This window comes from Melanostigma gelatinosum (assembly GCF_949748355.1).
Source record: "Melanostigma gelatinosum genome assembly, chromosome: 6".
In the NCBI taxonomy this organism is placed as follows: domain Eukaryota; kingdom Metazoa; phylum Chordata; class Actinopteri; order Perciformes; family Zoarcidae; genus Melanostigma; species Melanostigma gelatinosum.
Window position 1 is genome coordinate 6,912,084 of NC_136639.1, and position 18,414 is coordinate 6,930,497.

General features: G+C 40.3%; 3 protein-coding genes across 3 annotated transcripts in view; 1 reads left to right on the top strand and 2 right to left on the bottom strand.

Annotated features, from left to right (window-relative positions):
• Window positions 1–18,414, top strand: part of naaladl1 (N-acetylated alpha-linked acidic dipeptidase like 1) — a gene marked incomplete at both ends in the record, with an annotated part of 72,148 nt that overhangs the window by 31,841 nt on the left and 21,893 nt on the right. The window lies entirely within an intron of this gene.
• Window positions 286–2,848, bottom strand: LOC306778949 (uncharacterized protein; the record flags this gene model as incomplete). Its single annotated transcript, XM_079270690.1, has 3 exons — window positions 2,625–2,848; window positions 1,383–2,024; window positions 286–317 (listed from the first exon to the last, which is right to left on the bottom strand). The coding sequence occupies exons 1-3, from the start codon at window positions 2,794–2,796 to the stop codon at window positions 286–288; spliced, it is 846 nt and encodes a 281-aa protein (XP_079126816.1). The 5' UTR covers window positions 2,797–2,848.
• Window positions 3,875–6,551, bottom strand: LOC306778950 (uncharacterized protein; the record flags this gene model as incomplete). Its single annotated transcript, XM_079270691.1, has 3 exons — window positions 3,875–3,906; window positions 5,354–5,779; window positions 6,380–6,551. The coding sequence occupies 3 exons, from the start codon at window positions 6,549–6,551 to the stop codon at window positions 3,875–3,877; spliced, it is 630 nt and encodes a 209-aa protein (XP_079126817.1).

Sequence of the window (18,414 nt, forward strand, 5' to 3'; positions counted from 1 at the left end):
CATTTTGTTGGTCACTTCCCTTTGAGCCCTGATCCTCACTGTTCATTCACTGTTCCTTACTATTGCTGAGGCTGATTCTTTCACAGCACCATGTAGCACACCATCTACAATTTGTGTTTGTGTGACACCTCTAAAATCCAAAACAATTTCATCAAGTTGATACGATTACAAGATACAGAAAAATAAATGAAACGTAGACAAAAAAGAAAAGTTGTCTATTGTACTGATGACAAAATGACTGACTCACCAATACAGAGAGGCTCTCGGCCTAAACATCACTGTTCACTATCTACTCAGATTACTGAAGTCAATACATTCTAAAAACAAAAGAAAAATCTAATTGGTCAAACATTTGCAGGAACTATGAACTCAAGAACTGAATTATCTCCCATGTATTTTGCAAATACACGGCTACTTGTCTGTATGCAATCTTTTATGCCTTGCCAATTGATGGCAATCACAGTATGTCTTCCCGCAGGTCTTTCAGAGTTACGGCTCCTCCCCAGTGTGGGCTCTTCTCATGTGAACCAACATGGCACCTCTGTATCTGAATTCTTGTCCACATGTTTTGCAAGAATACGGCTTCTCACCTGTGTGTGTTCTCATGTGAACCAACATGACACCTCTTTGTCCAAAATCTTTTCCACATGTTTTGCAAGAATACGGCTTCTCACCTGTGTGTGTTCTCATGTGAACCAACATGTCACCTCTTTGTCCAAAATCTTTTCCACATGTTTTGCAAGAATACGGCTTCTCACCTGTGTGTGTTCTCATGTGAACCATCAAGTTACTCCTTTGTCCAAAATCTTTTCCACATGTTTTGCAAGAAAACGGCTTCTCACCTGTGTGTGTTCTCATGTGAACCATCAAGTCACTACTACGTCCAAAATCTTTTCCACATGTTTTGCAACAATACGGCTTCTCACCTGTGTGTGTTTTCATGTGGACCAACATGGCACCTCTGTATCTGAACTCTTTTCCACATGTTTTGCAAGAATACGGCTTCTCACCTGTGTGTGTTCTCATGTGGGTCTTCAAGTCACTACTACGTCCAAAATCTTTTCCACATGTGTTGCAAGAAAACGGCTTCTCACCTGTGTGTGTTCTCATGTGGGACTTCAAGTCACTACTACGTCCAAAATCTTTTCCACATGTTTTGCAAGAAAACGGCTTCTCACCTGTGTGTGTTCTCATGTGGGTCTTCAAGTCACTACTACGTCCAAAATCTTTTCCACATGTTTTGCAAGAATACGGCTTCTCACCTGTGTGTGTTCTCATGTGGACAATCAAGTTACTACTACGTCCAAAATCTTTTCCACATGTTTTGCAAGAATACGGCTTCTCACCTGTGTGTGTTCTCATGTGGACCATCAAGTTACTACTACATCCAAAATCTTTTCCACATGTTTTGCAAGAATGCAGCTTGTCACTTGTGTGGATTTTTTCATGAGCCTTCAATGAGGATATCTTACTGAATCTTTTCTCACAGAAGCTGCAAGAATGTGACTTCTCATCTGAGTGGGTTCTCAGGTGTTTGTCGAAATGCGACCTGAACTTGAAAGCTTCTCCACACGTGTCACATTGGAAAAGTGCTTTACCTGTTTGAGGATCACTGGAAGTCTTTAACAAGTTGTTAATATCGTTACAGTGACTTCTGCTTTTCTGTTGTCTTTTCTTTGGTTCTGGCTCTGAATCGCTAGTTGATTCTGAGTCTTCATGCTCGCTTCCTTTCTGATCTTGGCTCTCAGCTACATGAGAGTTGTTGGAGAGCAGCTGGTGGTCTCTTGTTGGTTCTGGTTCAGTGGGGTTACTTTCCTCATGAATAGGAGTCAACATGAAGGTCTCAGTCTCCTGCTTCAGTTCAAGCTGCTCTCCCTCCTGACTGGTGCAGGGTTCCTCCTGTTCCTCTTTGATCTGTGGAGGATCTGGGTCCTCTTGGTCCAGACTGGAGTTCCTCTCCTGAATACAGAGCTGCTGGTCAGAGAGAACCTCCTCCTCCTTACAGACATGTTGCTGTGGGAGCTCTGGAGGGACAGAGAGCAACATGAATAGGATAAGACTGTGATGGTAAAGAAGAAAATGCAAACAGTTCATTCACATGAAACCACACATACAGCACACCAGATATCATGACAGTGGACGAGGACAGGACGGTAAAATTAGGTGAACCCGGAAGAGAATACCGGGATCTGTATTGGAATAAATAGATTTGCAACCGAATGTTACGTAGCTCCCTCACACTGGAGATAGTTGCTTAAGTTTGCAATAGATTATGAAGAGAAAGCACCATTTTCTAACTGTGTAACGTTACAGTCTGTGAATAATTAAATAAAACAGTAGTCACTAAATAGTTGGACCAAATATATATTATTACATAATGACAAAAAGGGGAAACTTTTTTCTAAAACTTTGGACGACGAGTGTACCGTTTCCGGTATTTTCTGTCTGCCTCACCTGATGTTACCAACCTGTTCTCATCTAACAAGACCTGGTTTGCTGTCTACCATCTGCCTGAATCCACGTGAATGCAGCATTGATTAATTAATACCAGCACACATTTAAACAATTTGGATGAAGTGGCATTCCTCTGTTTAGTGGTATTAAAATGATGAAGTTGTACAAACCTATCCTGTGTAACTTTATTACAGGTTTCCAAACGTTATCCAACAGTCTGCTCTGACGGTTGATCTCGTCCTCGTACTCAACAATGGCATTTTTAAAAACTCCGAATATTTCTTCAGCAGCAGCAGATAGTCGCTGGTTGATAAACTCTCTCAAATACTCAACTGAAGACATTGTTGCGTAAAAACAAATTAAATATGCATCTGCGCGAACACACCACTGTCGGCTATCCCTGCACGCGCATACAGGTAAGGCGTGTGTTGTTTACTTCCGCTGAGTGAGATTAGAGCAGAGTTCTCCTTCTTCTCTCGGTTTGAATAGTGGATTTCAAACTGATAGCCGGAGCACACCGCCCCCTACTGCACGGGGGTTTGAAACACCATATTTATTATATTCTACCCACCAGCCCTGTGTTGTATAAAAGGGAAAACGTGATAAACACGTGAAAGCCTGTAATTCTCACCATTAGAGAAAAGTCAAAGCTATGTGCCTATAGATACAAGGGCTGCAGGAACATTAACTGGTTTGTTGATTGAGTGGAAGTGTTATTCAAATGTTTTTTATATATAAGTGTTATATTGTTCATGCAGATAGTTATGGTAGTTATTTCATTTGTACTAAGTTCACAATGACACATTTAACAAGAGATCATATTTAATGCACTATACATTTTGGTTTATAAAAATCTTAATCAGCAAATAACTGTAGTTGCCAAATAGTAGTGGAATAAAAAGTACAATATACGCCTGTAAAGTATATGTAACATAAAATGAAAGTAGGCAGAATCAAAGTACAAATACCTTCAAATTGATTTTTATTTTTTTATGTTCAATATTTCATGTGCAGCCTTGATGAACAGAATATACGTAAAGCTTTAGACCTCAGTGTGAATCTGGTATTCTTACATCATCACCTCCCAACGCTTTGTTAGAATACAAACATGAGATCAAAAAAAAGAGCATTTTGTTGGTCACTTCCCTTTGAGCCCTGATCCTCACTGTTCATTCACTGTTCCTTACTATTGCTGAGGCTGATTCTTTCACAGCACCATGTAGCACACCATCTACAATTTGTGTTTGTGTGCCACCTCTAAAATCCAAATCAATTTCATCAAGTTGATGCGATTACAAGATACATAAAAAATATTAAATGAATGAAACGTAGACAAAAAAGAAAAGTTGTCTATTGTACTGATGACAAAATGACTGACTCACCAATACAGAGAGGCTCTCGGCCTAAACATCACTGTTCACTATCTACTCAGATTACTGAAGTCAATACATTCTAAAAACAAAAGAAAAATCGAATTGGTCAAACATTTGCAGGAACTCTGAACTCAAGAACTGAATTGTCTCCCATGTATTTTGCAAATACACGGCTACTTGTCTGTATGCAATCTTTTATGCCTTGCCAATTGATGGCAATCACAGTATGTCTTCCCGCAGGTCTTTCAGAGTTACGGCTCCTCCCCAGTGTGGGCTCTTCTCATGTGAACCAACATGACACATCTGTATCTGAATTCTTGTCCACATGTTTTGCAAGAATACGGCTTCTCACCTGTGTGTGTTCTCATGTGAACCAACATGACACCTCTTTGTCCAAAATCTTTTCCACATGTTTTGCAAGAATACGGCTTCTCACCTGTGTGTGTTCTCATGTGAACCAACATGTCACCTCTTTGTCCAAAATCTTTTCCACATGTTTTGCAAGAATACGGCTTCTCACCTGTGTGTGTTCTCATGTGAACCATCAAGTCACTACTACGTCCAAAATCTTTTCCACATGTTTTGCAACAATACGGCTTCTCACCTGTGTGTTTTCATGTGGACCAACATGGCACCTCTGTATCTGAACTCTTTTCCACATGTTTTGCAAGAATACGGCTTCTCACCTGTGTGTGTTCTCATGTGGGACTTCAAGTAACTCCTACATCCAAAATCTTTTCCACATGTTTTGCAAGAAAACGGCTTCTCACCTGTGTGTGTTCTCATGTGGGAAATCAGGTGTCCACTTTGTCCGAAATCTTTTCCACATGTTTTGCAAGAATGCGGCTTCTCACCTGTGTGTGTTCTCATGTGAACCATCAAGATACTACTTTGTCCGAAATCTTTTCCACATGTTTTGCAAGAATGCGGCTTCTCACCTGTGTGTGTTCTCATGTGAACCATCAAGTTACTACTACGTCGAAAATCTTTTCCACATGTTTTGCAAGAATGCGGCTTCTCACCTGTGTGTGTTCTCATGTGGGAAATCAGGTGACCACTTTGTCCGAAATCTTTTCCACATGTTTTGCAAGAATGCGGCTTCTCACCTGTGTGTGTTCTCATGTGGAAAATCAAGTGAGTACTACGTCGAAAATCTTTTCCACATGTTTTGCAAGAATGCGGCTTCTCACCTGTGTGTGTTCGCATGTGGGAAATCAAGTGACTATGACGTCGAAAATCTTTTCCACATGTTTTGCAAGAAAACGGCTTCTCACCTGTGTGTGTTCTCATGTGGACCATCAAGTTACTACTACGTCCAAAATCTTTTCCACATGTTTTGCAAGAATGCAGCTTGTCACTTGTGTGGATTTTTTCATGAGCCTTCAATGAGGATATCTTACCAAATCTTTTCTCACAGAAGCTGCAAGAATGTGACTTCTCATCTGAGTGGGTTCTCAGGTGTTTGTCGAAATGCGACCTGAACTTGAAAGCTTCTCCACACGTGTCACATTGGAAAAGTGCTTTACCTGTTTGAGGATCACTGGAAGTCTTTAACAAGTTGTTAATATCGTTACAGTGACTTCTGCTTTTCTGTTGTCTTTTCTTTGGTTCTGGCTCTGAATCGCTAGTTGATTCTGAGTCTTCATGCTCGCTTCCTTTCTGATCTTGGCTCTCAGCTACATGAGAGTTGTTGGAGAGCAGCTGGTGGTCTCTTGTTGGTTCTGGTTCAGTGGGGTTACTTTCCTCATGAATAGGAGTCAACATGAAGGTCTCAGTCTCCTTCTTCAGTTCAAGCTGCTCTCCCTCCTGACTGGTGCAGGGTTCCTCCTGTTCCTCTTTGATCTGTGGAGGATCTGGGTCCTCTTGGTCCAGACTGGAGTTCCTCTCCTGAATACAGAGCTGCTGGTCAGAGAGAACCTCCTCCTCCTTACAGACATGTTGCTGTGGGAGCTCTGGAGGGACAGAGAGCAACATGAATAGGATAAGACTGTGATGGTAAAGAAGAAAATGCAAACAGTTCATTCACATGAAACCACACATACAGCACACCAGATATCATGACAGTGGACGAGGAAAGGACGGTAAAATTAGGTGAACCCGGAAGAGAATACCGGGATCTGTATTGGAATAAATAGATTTGCAACCGAATGTTACGTAGCTCCCTCACACTGGAGATAGTTGCTTAAGTTTGCAATAGATTATGAAGAGAAAGCACCATTTTCTAACTGTGTAACGTTACAGTCTGTGAATAATTAAATTAAACAGTAGTCACTAAATAGTTGGACCAAATATATATTATTACATAATGACAAAAAGGGGAAACTTTTTTCTAAAACTTTGGACGACGAGTGTACCGTTTCCGGTATTTTCTGTCTGCCTCACCTGATGTTACCAACCTGTTCTCATCTAACAAGACCTGGTTTGCTGTCTACCATCTGCCTGAATCCACGTGAATGCAGCATTGATTAATTAATACCAGCACACATTTAAACAATTTGGATGAAGTGGCATTCCTCTGTTTAGTGGTGTTAAAATGATGAAGTTGTACAAACCTATCCTGTGTAACTTTATTACAGGTTTCCAAACGTTATCCAACAGTCTGCGCTGACGGTTGATCTCGTCCTCGTACTCAACAATGGCATTTTTAAAAACTCCGAATATTTCTTCAGCAGCAGCAGATAGTCGCTGGTTGATAAACTCTCTCAAATACTCAACTGAAGACATTGTTGCGTAAAAACAAATTAAATATGCATCTGCGCGAACACACCACTGTCGGCTACCCCTGCACGCGCATACAGGTAAGGCGTGTGTTGTTTACTTCCGCTGAGTGAGATTAGAGCAGAGTTCTCCTTCTTCTCTCGGTTTGAATAGTGGATTTCAAACTGATAGCCGGAGCACACCGCCCCCTACTGCACGGGGGTTTGAAACACCATATTTATTATATTCTACCCACCAGCGCTGTGTTGTATAAAAGGGAAAACGTGATAAACACGTGAAAGCCTGTAATTCTCACCATTAGAGAAAAGTCAAAGCTATGTGCCTATAGATACAAGGGCTGCAGGAACATTAACTGGTTTGTTGATTGAGTGGAAGTGTTATTCAAATGTTTTTTATATATAAGTGTTATATTGTTCATGCAGATAGTTATGGTAGTTATTTCATTTGTACTAAGTTCACACTGACACATTTAACAAGAGATCATATTTAATGCACTATACATTTTGGTTTATAAAAATCTTAATCAGCAAATAACTGTAGCTGCCAAATAGTCGTGGAATAAAAAGTACAATATACACCTGTAAAGTATATGTAACATAAAATGAAAGTAGGCAGAATCAAAGTACAAATACCTTCAAAATGATTTTTATGTTCAATATTTCATGTGCAGCCTTGATGAACAGAATATACGTAAAGCTTTAGACCTCAGTGTGAATCTGGTATTCTTACATCATCACCTCCCAACGCTTTGTTAGAATACAAACATGAGATCAAAAAAAGAGCATTTTGTTGGTCACTTCCCTTTGAGCCCTGATCCTCACTGTTCATTCACTGTTCCTTACTATTGCTGAGGCTGATTCTTTCACAGCACCATGTAGCACACCATCTACAATTTGTGTTTGTGTGCCACCTCTAAAATCCAAAACAATTTCATCAAGTTGATGCTATTACAAGACACATAAAAAATATAAAATGAATGAAACGTAGACAAAAAAGAAAAGTTGTCTATTGTACTGATGACAAAATGACTGACTCACCAATACAGAGAGGCTCTCGGCCTAAACATCACTGTTCACTATCTACTCAGATTACTGAAGTCAATACATTCTAAAAACAAAAGAAAAATCGAATTGGTCAAACATTTGCAGGAACTCTGAACTCAAGAACTGAATTGTCTCCCATGTATTTTGCAAATACACGGCTACTTGTCTGTATGCAATCTTTTATGCCTTGCCAATTGATGGCAATCACAGTATGTCTTCCCGCAGGTCTTTCAGAGTTACGGCTCCTCCCCAGTGTGGGCTCTTCTCATGTGAACCAACATGACACATCTGTATCTGAATTCTTGTCCACATGTTTTGCAAGAATACGGCTTCTCACCTGTGTGTGTTCTCATGTGAACCAACATGACACCTCTTTGTCCAAAATCTTTTCCACATGTTTTGCAAGAATACGGCTTCTCACCTGTGTGTGTTCTCATGTGAACCAACATGTCACCTCTTTGTCCAAAATCTTTTCCACATGTTTTGCAAGAATGCGGCTTCTCACCTGTGTGTGTTCTCATGTGAACCATCAAGTTACTACTACGTCGAAAATCTTTTCCACATGTTTTGCAAGAATGCGGCTTCTCACCTGTGTGTGTTCTCATGTGGGAAATCAGGTGACCACTTTGTCCGAAATCTTTTCCACATGTTTTGCAAGAATGCGGCTTCTCACCCGTGTGTGTTCTCATGTGAACCATCAAGTCACTACTACGTCCAAAATCTTTTCCACATGTTTTGCAAGAAAACGGCTTCTCACCTGTGTGTGTTCTCATGTGGGCCTTCAAGTAACTACTACGTCCAAAATCTTTTCCACATGTTTTGCAAGAATATGGCTTCTCACCTGTGTGTGTTCTCATGTGAACCATCAAGTCACTACTACGTCCAAAATCTTTTCCACATGTTTTGCAAGAAAACGGCTTCTCACCTGTGTGTGTTCTCATGTGGGAAATCAGGTGACCACTTTGTCCGAAATCTTTTCCACATGTTTTGCAAGAATGCGGCTTCTCACCTGTGTGTGTTCTCATGTGGAAAATCAAGTGAGTACTACGTCGAAAATCTTTTCCACATGTTTTGCAAGAAAACGGCTTCTCACCTGTGTGTGTTCTCATGTGGGCCTTCAAGTAACTACTACGTCCAAAATCTTTTCCACATGTTTTGCAAGAATGCAGCTTGTCACTTGTGTGGATTTTTTCATGAGCCTTCAATGAGGATATCTTACTGAATCTTTTCTCACAGAAGCTGCAAGAATGTGACTTCTCATCTGAGTGGGTTCTCAGGTGTTTGTCGAAATGCGACCTGAACTTGAAAGCTTCTCCACACGTGTCACATTGGAAAAGTGCTTTACCTGTTTGAGGATCACTGTAAGTCTTTAACAAGTTGTTAATATCGTTACAGTGACTTCTGCTTTTCTGTTGTCTTTTCTTTGGTTCTGGCTCTGAATCGCTAGTTGATTCTGAGTCTTCATGCTCGCTTCCTTTCTGATCTTGGCTCTCAGCTACATGAGAGTTGTTGGAGAGCAGCTGGTGGTCTCTTGTTGGTTCTGGTTCAGTGGGGATACTTTCCTCATGAATAGGAGTCAACATGAAGGTCTCAGTCTCCTGCTTCAGTTCAAGCTGCTCTCCCTCCTGACTGGTGCAGGGTTCCTCCTGTTCCTCTTTGATCCGTGGAGGATCTGGGTCCTCTTGGTCCAGACTGGAGTTCCTCTCCTGAATACAGAGCTGCTGGTCAGAGAGAACCTCCTCCTCCTTACAGACATGTTGCTGTGGGAGCTCTGGAGGGACAGAGAGCAACATGAATAGGATAAGACTGCGATGGTAAAGAAGAAAATGCAAACAGTTCATTCACATGAAACCACACATACAGCACACCGGATATCATGACAGTGGACGAGGACAGGACGGTAAAATTAGGTGAACCCGGAAGAGAATACCGGGATCTGTATTGGAATAAATAGATTTGCAACCGAATGTTACGTAGCTCCCTCACACTGGAGATAGTTGCTTAAGTTTGCAATATATTATTAAGAGAAAGCATTTTTTTAGCTATGTAACACTACGGTCTGTGAATTATTAAATAAAACAATAGTCACTAAATAGTCGTAAGAAATATATCTCATTCCATCATGACAGAAAGACCTGGTTTGCTGTCTACCATCTGCCTGAATCCACGTGAATGCAGCATTGATTAATTAATACCAGCACACATTTAAACAATTTGGATGAAGTGGCATTCCTCTGTTTAGTGGTATTAAAATGATGAAGTTGTACAAACCTATCCTGTGTAACTTTATTACAGGTTTCCAAACGTTATCCAACAGTCTGCTCTGACGGTTGATCTCGTCCTCGTACTCAACAATGGCATTTTTAAAAACTCCGAATATTTCTTCAGCAGCAGCAGATAGTCGCTGGTTGATAAACTCTCTCAAATACTCAACTGAAGACATTGTTGCGTAAAAACAAATTAAATATGCATCTGCGCGAACACACCACTGTCGGCTATCCCTGCACGTGCATACAGGTAAGGCGTGTGTTGTTTACTTCCGCTGAGTGAGATTAGAGCAGAGTTCTCCTTCTTCTCTCGGTTTGAATCGTTTGAATAGTGGATTTCAAACTGATAGCAGGAGCACACCGCCCCCTACTGCACGGGGGTTTGAAACACCATATTTATTATATTCTACCCACCAGCCCTGTGTTGTATAAAAGGGAAAACGTGATAAACACGTGAAAGCCTGTAATTCTCACCATTAGAGAAAAGTCAAAGCTATGTGCCTATAGATACAAGGGCTGCAGGAACATTAACTGGTTTGTTGATTGAGTGGAAGTGTTATTCAAATGTTTTTTATATATAAGTGTTATATTGTTCATGCAGATAGTTATGGTAGTTATTTCATTTTTTACTAAGTTCACAATGACACATTTAACAAGAGATCATATTTAATGCACGATACTTTTTGGTTTATAAAAATCTTAATCAGCAAATAACTGTAGTTGCCAAATAGTAGTGGAATAAAAAGTACAATATACGCCTGTAAAGTATATGTAACATAAAATGAAAGTAGGCAGAATCAAAGTACAAATACCTTCAAATTGATTTTTATTTTTTTATGTTCAATATTTCATGTGCAGCCTTGATGAACAGAATATACGTAAAGCTTTAGACCTCAGTGTGAATCTGGTATTCTTACATCATCACCTCCCAACGCTTTGTTAGAATACAAACATGAGATCAAAAAAAGAGCATTTTGTTGGTCACTTCCCTTTGAGCCCTGATCCTCACTGTTCATTCACTGTTCCTTACTATTGCTGAGGCTGATTCTTTCACAGCACCATGTAGCACACCATCTACAATTTGTGTTTGTGTGACACCTCTAAAATCCAAAACAATTTCATCAAGTTGATGCGATTACAAGATACATAAAAAATATAAAATAAATGAAACGTAGACAAAAAAGAAAAGTTGTCTATTGTACTGATGACAAAATGACTGACTCACCAATACAGAGAGGCTCTCGGCCTAAACATCACTGTTCACTATCTACTCAGATTACTGAAGTCAATACATTCTAAAAACAAAAGAAAAATCGAATTGGTCAAACATTTGCAGGAACTCTGAACTCAAGAACTGAATTGTCTCCCATGTATTTTGCAAATACACGGCTACTTGTCTGTATGCAATCTTTTATGCCTTGCCAATTGATGGCAATCACAGTATGTCTTCCCGCAGGTCTTTCAGAGTTACGGCTCCTCCCCAGTGTGGGCTCTTCTCATGTGAACCAACATGGCACCTCTGTATCTGAATTCTTGTCCACATGTTTTGCAAGAATACGGCTTCTCACCTGTGTGTGTTCTCATGTGAACCAACATGACACCTCTTTGTCCAAAATCTTTTCCACATGTTTTGCAAGAATACGGCTTCTCACCTGTGTGTGTTCTCATGTGAACCATCAAGTTACTCCTTTGTCCAAAATCTTTTCCACATGTTTTGCAAGAATACGGCTTCTCACCTGTGTGTGTTCTCATGTGAACCATCAAGTCACTACTACGTCCAAAATCTTTTCCACATGTTTTGCAACAATACGGCTTCTCACCTGTGTGTGTTCTCATGTGGGTCTTCAAGTGAGTACGACATCGAAAATCTTTTCCACATGTTTTGCAAGAATGCGGCTTCTCACCTGTGTGTGTTCTCATGTGAACCATCAAGTTACTACTTTGTCCGAAATCTTTTCCACATGTTTTGCAAGAATGCGGCTTCTCACCTGTGTGTGTTCTCATGTGAACCATCAAGTTACTACTACGTCGAAAATCTTTCCCACATGTTTTGCAAGAATGCGGCTTCTCACCTGTGTGTGTTCTCATGTGGGAAATCAGGTGACCACTTTGTCCGAAATCTTTTCCACATGTTTTGCAAGAATGCGGCTTCTCACCTGTGTGTGTTCTCATGTGGAAAATCAAGTGAGTACTACGTCCAAAATCTTTTCCACATGTTTTGCAAGAATACAGCTTGTCACTTGTGTGGATTTTTTCATGAGCCTTCAATGAGGATATCTTACTGAATCTTTTCTCACAGAAGCTGCAAGAATGTGACTTCTCATCTGAGTGGGTTCTCAGGTGTTTGTCGAAATGCGACCTGAACTTGAAAGCTTCTCCACACGTGTCACATTGGAAAAGTGCTTTACCTGTTTGAGGATCACTGGAAGTCTTTAACAAGTTGTTAATATCGTTACAGTGACTTCTGCTTTTCTGTTGTCTTTTCTTTGGTTCTGGCTCTGAATCGCTAGTTGATTCTGAGTCTTCATGCTCGCTTCCTTTCTGATCTTGGCTCTCAGCTACATGAGAGTTGTTGGAGAGCAGCTGGTGGTCTCTTGTTGGTTCTGGTTCAGTGGGGATACTTTCCTCATGAATAGGAGTCAACATGAAGGTCTCAGTCTCCTGCTTCAGTTCAAGCTGCTCTCCCTCCTGACTGGTGCAGGGTTCCTCCTGTTCCTCTTTGATCTGTGGAGGATCTGGGTCCTCTTGGTCTAGACTGGAGTTCCTCTCCTGAATACAGAGCTGCTGGTCAGAGAGAACCTCCTCCTCCTTACAGACATGTTGCTGTGGGAGCTCTGGAGGGACAGAGAGCAACATGAATAGGATAAGACTGCGATGGTAAAGAAGAAAATGCAAACAGTTCATTCACATGAAACCACACATACAGCACACCGGATATCATGACAGTGGACGAGGACAGGACGGTAAAATTAGGTGAACCCGGAAGAGAATACCGGGATCTGTATTGGAATAAATAGATTTGCAACCGAATGTTACGTAGCTCCCTCACACTGGAGATAGTTGCTTAAGTTTGCAATAGATTATGAAGAGAAAGCACCATTTTCTAACCGTGTAACGTTACAGTCTGTGAATAATTAAATAAAACAGTAGTCACTAAATAGTTGGACCAAATATATATTATTACATAATGACAAAAAGGGGAAACTTTTTTCTAAAACTTTGGACGACGAGTGTACCGTTTCCGGTATTTTCTGTCTGCCTCACCTGATGTTACCAACCTGTTCTCATCTAACAAGACCTGGTTTGCTGTCTACCATCTGCCTGAATCCACGTGAATGCAGCATTGATTAATTAATACCAGCACACATTTAAACAATTTGGATGAAGTGGCATTCCTCTGTTTAGTGGTATTAAAATGATGAAGTTGTACAAACCTATCCTGTGTAACTTTATTACAGGTTTCCAAACGTTATCCAACAGTCTGCTCTGACGGTTAAGATTTTATTTGTACAGGGACAGTTCACATTAATCGACAGCACACATTAATAAAAACATGACTGTAAATGTGACAGTGTTAGCTAAAAAAGCTAATTTTCAACCGTTGTCCTCGTCCGTTGATCTCGTCCTCGTACTCAACAATGGCATTTTTAAAAACTCCGAATATTTCTTCAGCAGCAGCAGATAGTCGCTGGTTGATAAACTCTCTCAAATACTCAACTGAAGACATTGTTGCGTAAAAACAAATTAAATATGCATCTGCGCGAACACACCACTGTCGGCTATCCCTGCACGTGCATACAGGTAAGGCGTGTGTTGTTTACTTCCGCTGAGTGAGATTAGAGCGGAGTTGTCTTTCTTCTCTCGGTTTGAATAGTGGATTTCAAACTGATAGCAGGAGCACACCGCCCCCTACTGCACGGGGGTTTGAAACACCATATTTATTATATTCTACCCACCAGCGCTGTGTTGTATAAAAGGGAAAACGTGATAAACACGTGAAAGCCTGTAATTCTCACCATTAGAGAAAAGTCAAAGCTATGTGCCTATAGATACAAGGGCTGCAGGAACATTAACTGGTTTGTTGATTGAGTGGAAGTGTTATTCAAATGTTTTTTTATATATAAGTGTTATATTGTTCATGCAGATAGTTATGGTAGTTATTTCATTTGTACTAAGTTCACACTGACACATTTAACAAGAGATCATATTTAATGCACTATACATTTTGGTTTATAAAAATCTTAATCAGCAAATAACTGTAGCTGCCAAATAGTCGTGGAATAAAAAGTACAATATACGCCTGTAAAGTATATGTAACATAAAATGAAAGTAGGCAGAATCAAAGTACAAATACCTTCAAATTGATTTTTATTTTTTTATGTTCAATATTTCATGTGCAGCCTTGATGAACAGAATATACGTAAAGCTTTAGACCTCAGTGTGAATCTGGTATTCTTACATCATCACCTCCCAACGCTTTGTTAGAATACAAACATGAGATCAAAAAAAGAGCATTTTGTTGGTCACTTCCCTTTGAGCCCTGATCCTCACTGTTCATTCACTGTTCCTTACTATTGCTGAGGCTGATTCTTTCACAGCACCATGTAGCACACCATCTACAATTTGTGTTTGTGTGACACCTCTAAAATCCAAAACAATTTCATCAAGTTGATGCGATTACAAGATACATAAAAAATATAAAATAAATGAAACGTAGACAAAAAAGAAAAGTTGTCTATTGTACTGATGACAAAATGACTGACTCACCAATACAGAGAGGCTCTCGGCCTAAACATCACTGTTCACTATCTACTGAGATTACTGAAGTCAATACATTCTAAAAACAAAAGAAAAATCTAATTGGTCAAACATTTGCAGGAACTCTGAACTCAAGAACTGAATTGTCTCCCATGTATTTTGCAAATACACGGCTACTTGTCTGTATGCAATCTTTTATGCCTTGCCAATTGATGGCAATCACAGTATGTCTTCCCGCAGGTCTTTCAGAGTTACGGCTCCTCCCCAGTGTGGGCTCTTCTCATGTGAACCAACATGACACATCTGTATCTGAATTCTTGTCCACATGTTTTGCAAGAATACGGCTTCTCACCTGTGTGTGTTCTCATGTGAACCATCAAGTTACTACTACGTCCAAAATCTTTTCCACATGTTTTGCAACAATACGGCTTCTCACCTGTGTGTGTTTTCATGTGGACCAACATGGCACCTCTGTATCTGAACTCTTTTCCACATGTTTTGCAACAATACGGCTTCTCACCTGTGTGTGTTCTCATGTGGGACTTCAAGTAACTCCTACATCCAAAATCTTTTCCACATGTTTTGCAAGAAAACGGCTTCTCACCTGTGTGTGTTCTCATGTGGGACTTCAAGTAACTCCTACATCCAAAATCTTTTCCACATGTTTTGCAAGAAAATGGCTTCTCACCTGTGTGTGTTCTCATGTGAACCATCAAGTTACTCCTTTGTCCAAAATCTTTTCCACATGTTTTGCAAGAATGCGGCTTCTCACCTGTGTGTGTTCTCATGTGAACCATCAAGTTACTACTACGTCGAAAATCTTTTCCACATGTTTTGCAAGAATGCGGCTTCTCACCTGTGTGTGTTCTCATGTGGGAAATCAGGTGACCACTTTGTCCGAAATCTTTTCCACATGTTTTGCAAGAATGCGGCTTCTCACCTGTGTGTGTTCTCATGTGGAAAATCAAGTGAGTACTACGTCGAAAATCTTTTCCACATGTTTTGCAAGAAAACGGCTTCTCACCTGTGTGTGTTCTCATGTGAACCATCAAGTCACTACTACGTCCAAAATCTTTTCCACATGTTTTGCAACAATACGGCTTCTCACCTGTGTGTGTTTTCATGTGGACCAACATGGCACCTCTGTATCTGAACTCGTTTCCACATGTTTTGCAAGAATACGGCTTCTCACCTGTGTGTGTTCTCATGTGGGTCTTCAAGTCACTACTACGTCCAAAATCTTTTCCACATGTTTTGCAAGAAAACGGCTTCTCACCTGTGTGTGTTCTCATGTGGGACTTCAAGTAACTCCTACATCCAAAATCTTTTCCACATGTTTTGCAAGAAAACGGCTTCTCACCTGTGTGTGTTCTCATGTGGGACTTCAAGTAACTACTACGTCCAAAATCTTTTCCACATGTTTTGCAAGAATACGGCTTCTCACCTGTGTGTGTTCTCATGTGGACAATCAAGTTACTACTACATCCAAAATCTTTTCCACATGTTTTGCAAGAATGCAGCTTGTCACTTGTGTGGATTTTTTCATGAGCCTTCAATGAGGATATCTTACCGAATCTTTTCTCACAGAAGCTGCAAGAATGTGACTTCTCATCTGAGTGGGTTCTCAGGTGTTTGTCGAAATGCGACCTGAACTTGAAAGCTTCTCCACACGTGTCACATTGGAAAAGTGCTTTACCTGTTTGAGGATCACTGTAAGTCTTTAACAAGTTGTCAATATCATTACAGTGACTTCTGCTTTTCTGTTGTCTTTTCTTTGGTTCTGGCTCTGAATCGCGAGTTGATTCTGAGTCTTCATGCTCGCTTCCTTTCTGATCTTGGCTCTCAGCTACATGAGAGTTGTTGGAGAGCAGCTGGTGGTCTCTTGTTGGTTCTGGTTCAGTGGGGTTACTTTCCTCATGAATAGGAGTCAACATGAAGGTCTCAGTCTCCTGCTTCAGCTCAAGCTGCTCTCCCTCCTGACTGGTGCAGGGTTCCTCCTGTTCCTCTTTGATCTGTGGAGGATCTGGGTCCTCTTGGTCCAGACTGGAGTTCCTCTCCTGAATACAGAGCTGCTGGTCAGAGAGAACCTCCTCCTCCTTACAGACATGTTGCTGTGGGAGCTCTGGAGGGACAGAGAGCAACATGAATAGGATAAGACTGTGATGGTAAAGAAGAAAATGCAAACAGTTCATTCACATGAAACCACACATACAGCACACCAGATATCATGACAGTGGACGAGGACAGGACGGTAAAATTAGGTGAACTCGGAAGAGAATACCGGGATCTGTATTGGAATAAATAGATTTGCAACCGAATGTTACGTAGCTCCCTCACACTGGAGATAGTTGCTTAAGTTTGCAATAGATTATGAAGAGAAAGCACCATTTTCTAACTGTGTAACGTTACAGTCTGTGAATAATTAAATAAAACAGTAGTCACTAAATAGTTGGACCAAATATATATTATTACATAATGACAAAAAGGGGAAACTTTTTTCTAAAACTTTGGACGACGAGTGTACCGTTTCCGGTATTTTCTGTCTGCCTCACCTGATGTTACCAACCTGTTCTCATCTAACAAGACCTGGTTTGCTGTCTACCATCTGCCTGAATCCACGTGAATGCAGCATTGATTAATTAATACCAGCACACATTTAAACAATTTGGATGAAGTGGCATTCCTCTGTTTAGTGGTATTAAAATGATGAAGTTGTACAAACCTATCCTGTGTAACTTTATTACAGGTTTCCAAACGTTATCCAACAGTCTGCTCTGACGGTTGATCTCGTCCTCGTACTCAACAATGGCATTTTTAAAAACTCCGAATATTTCTTCAGCAGCAGCAGATAGTCGCTGGTTGATAAACTCTCTCAAATACTCAACTGAAGACATTGTTGCGTAAAAACAAATTAAATATGCATCTGCGCGAACACACCACTGTCGGCTATCCCTGCACGCGCATACAGGTAAGGCGTGTGTTGTTTACTTCCGCTGAGTGAGATTAGAGCAGAGTTCTCCTTCTTCTCTCGGTTTGAATAGTGGATTTCAAACTGATAGCAGGAGCACACCGCCCCCTACTGCACGGGGGTTTGAAACACCATATTTATTATATTCTACCCACCAGCCCTGTGTTGTATAAAAGGGAAAACGTGATAAACACGTGAAAGCCTGTAATTCTCACCATTAGAGAAAAGTCAAAGCTATGTGCCTATAGATACAAGGGCTGTAGGAACATTAACTGGTTTGTTGATTGAGTGGAAGTGTTATTCAAATGTTTTTTATATATAAGTGTTATATTGTTCATGCAGATAGTTATGGTAGTTATTTCATTTGTACTAAGTTCACACTGACACATTTAACAAGAGATCATATTTAATGCACTATACATTGGTTTATAAAAATCTTAATCAGCAAATAACTGTAACTGCCAAATAGTCGTGGAATAAAAAGTACAATATACGCCTGTAAAGTATATGTAACATAAAATGAAAGTAGGCAGAATCAAAGTACAAATACCTTCAAATTGATTTTTATTTTTTTATGTTCAATATTTCATGTGCAGCCTTGATGAACAGAATATACGTAAAGCTTTAGACCTCAGTGTGAATCTGGTATTCTTACATCATCACCTCCCAACGCTTTATTGTTAGAATAAAAACATGAGATCAAAAAGAGCATTTTGTTGGTCACTTCCCTTTGAGCCCTGATCCTCACTGTTCATTCACTGTTCCTTACTATTGCTGAGGCTGATTCTTTCACAGCACCATGTAGCACACCATCTACAATTTGTGTTTGTGTG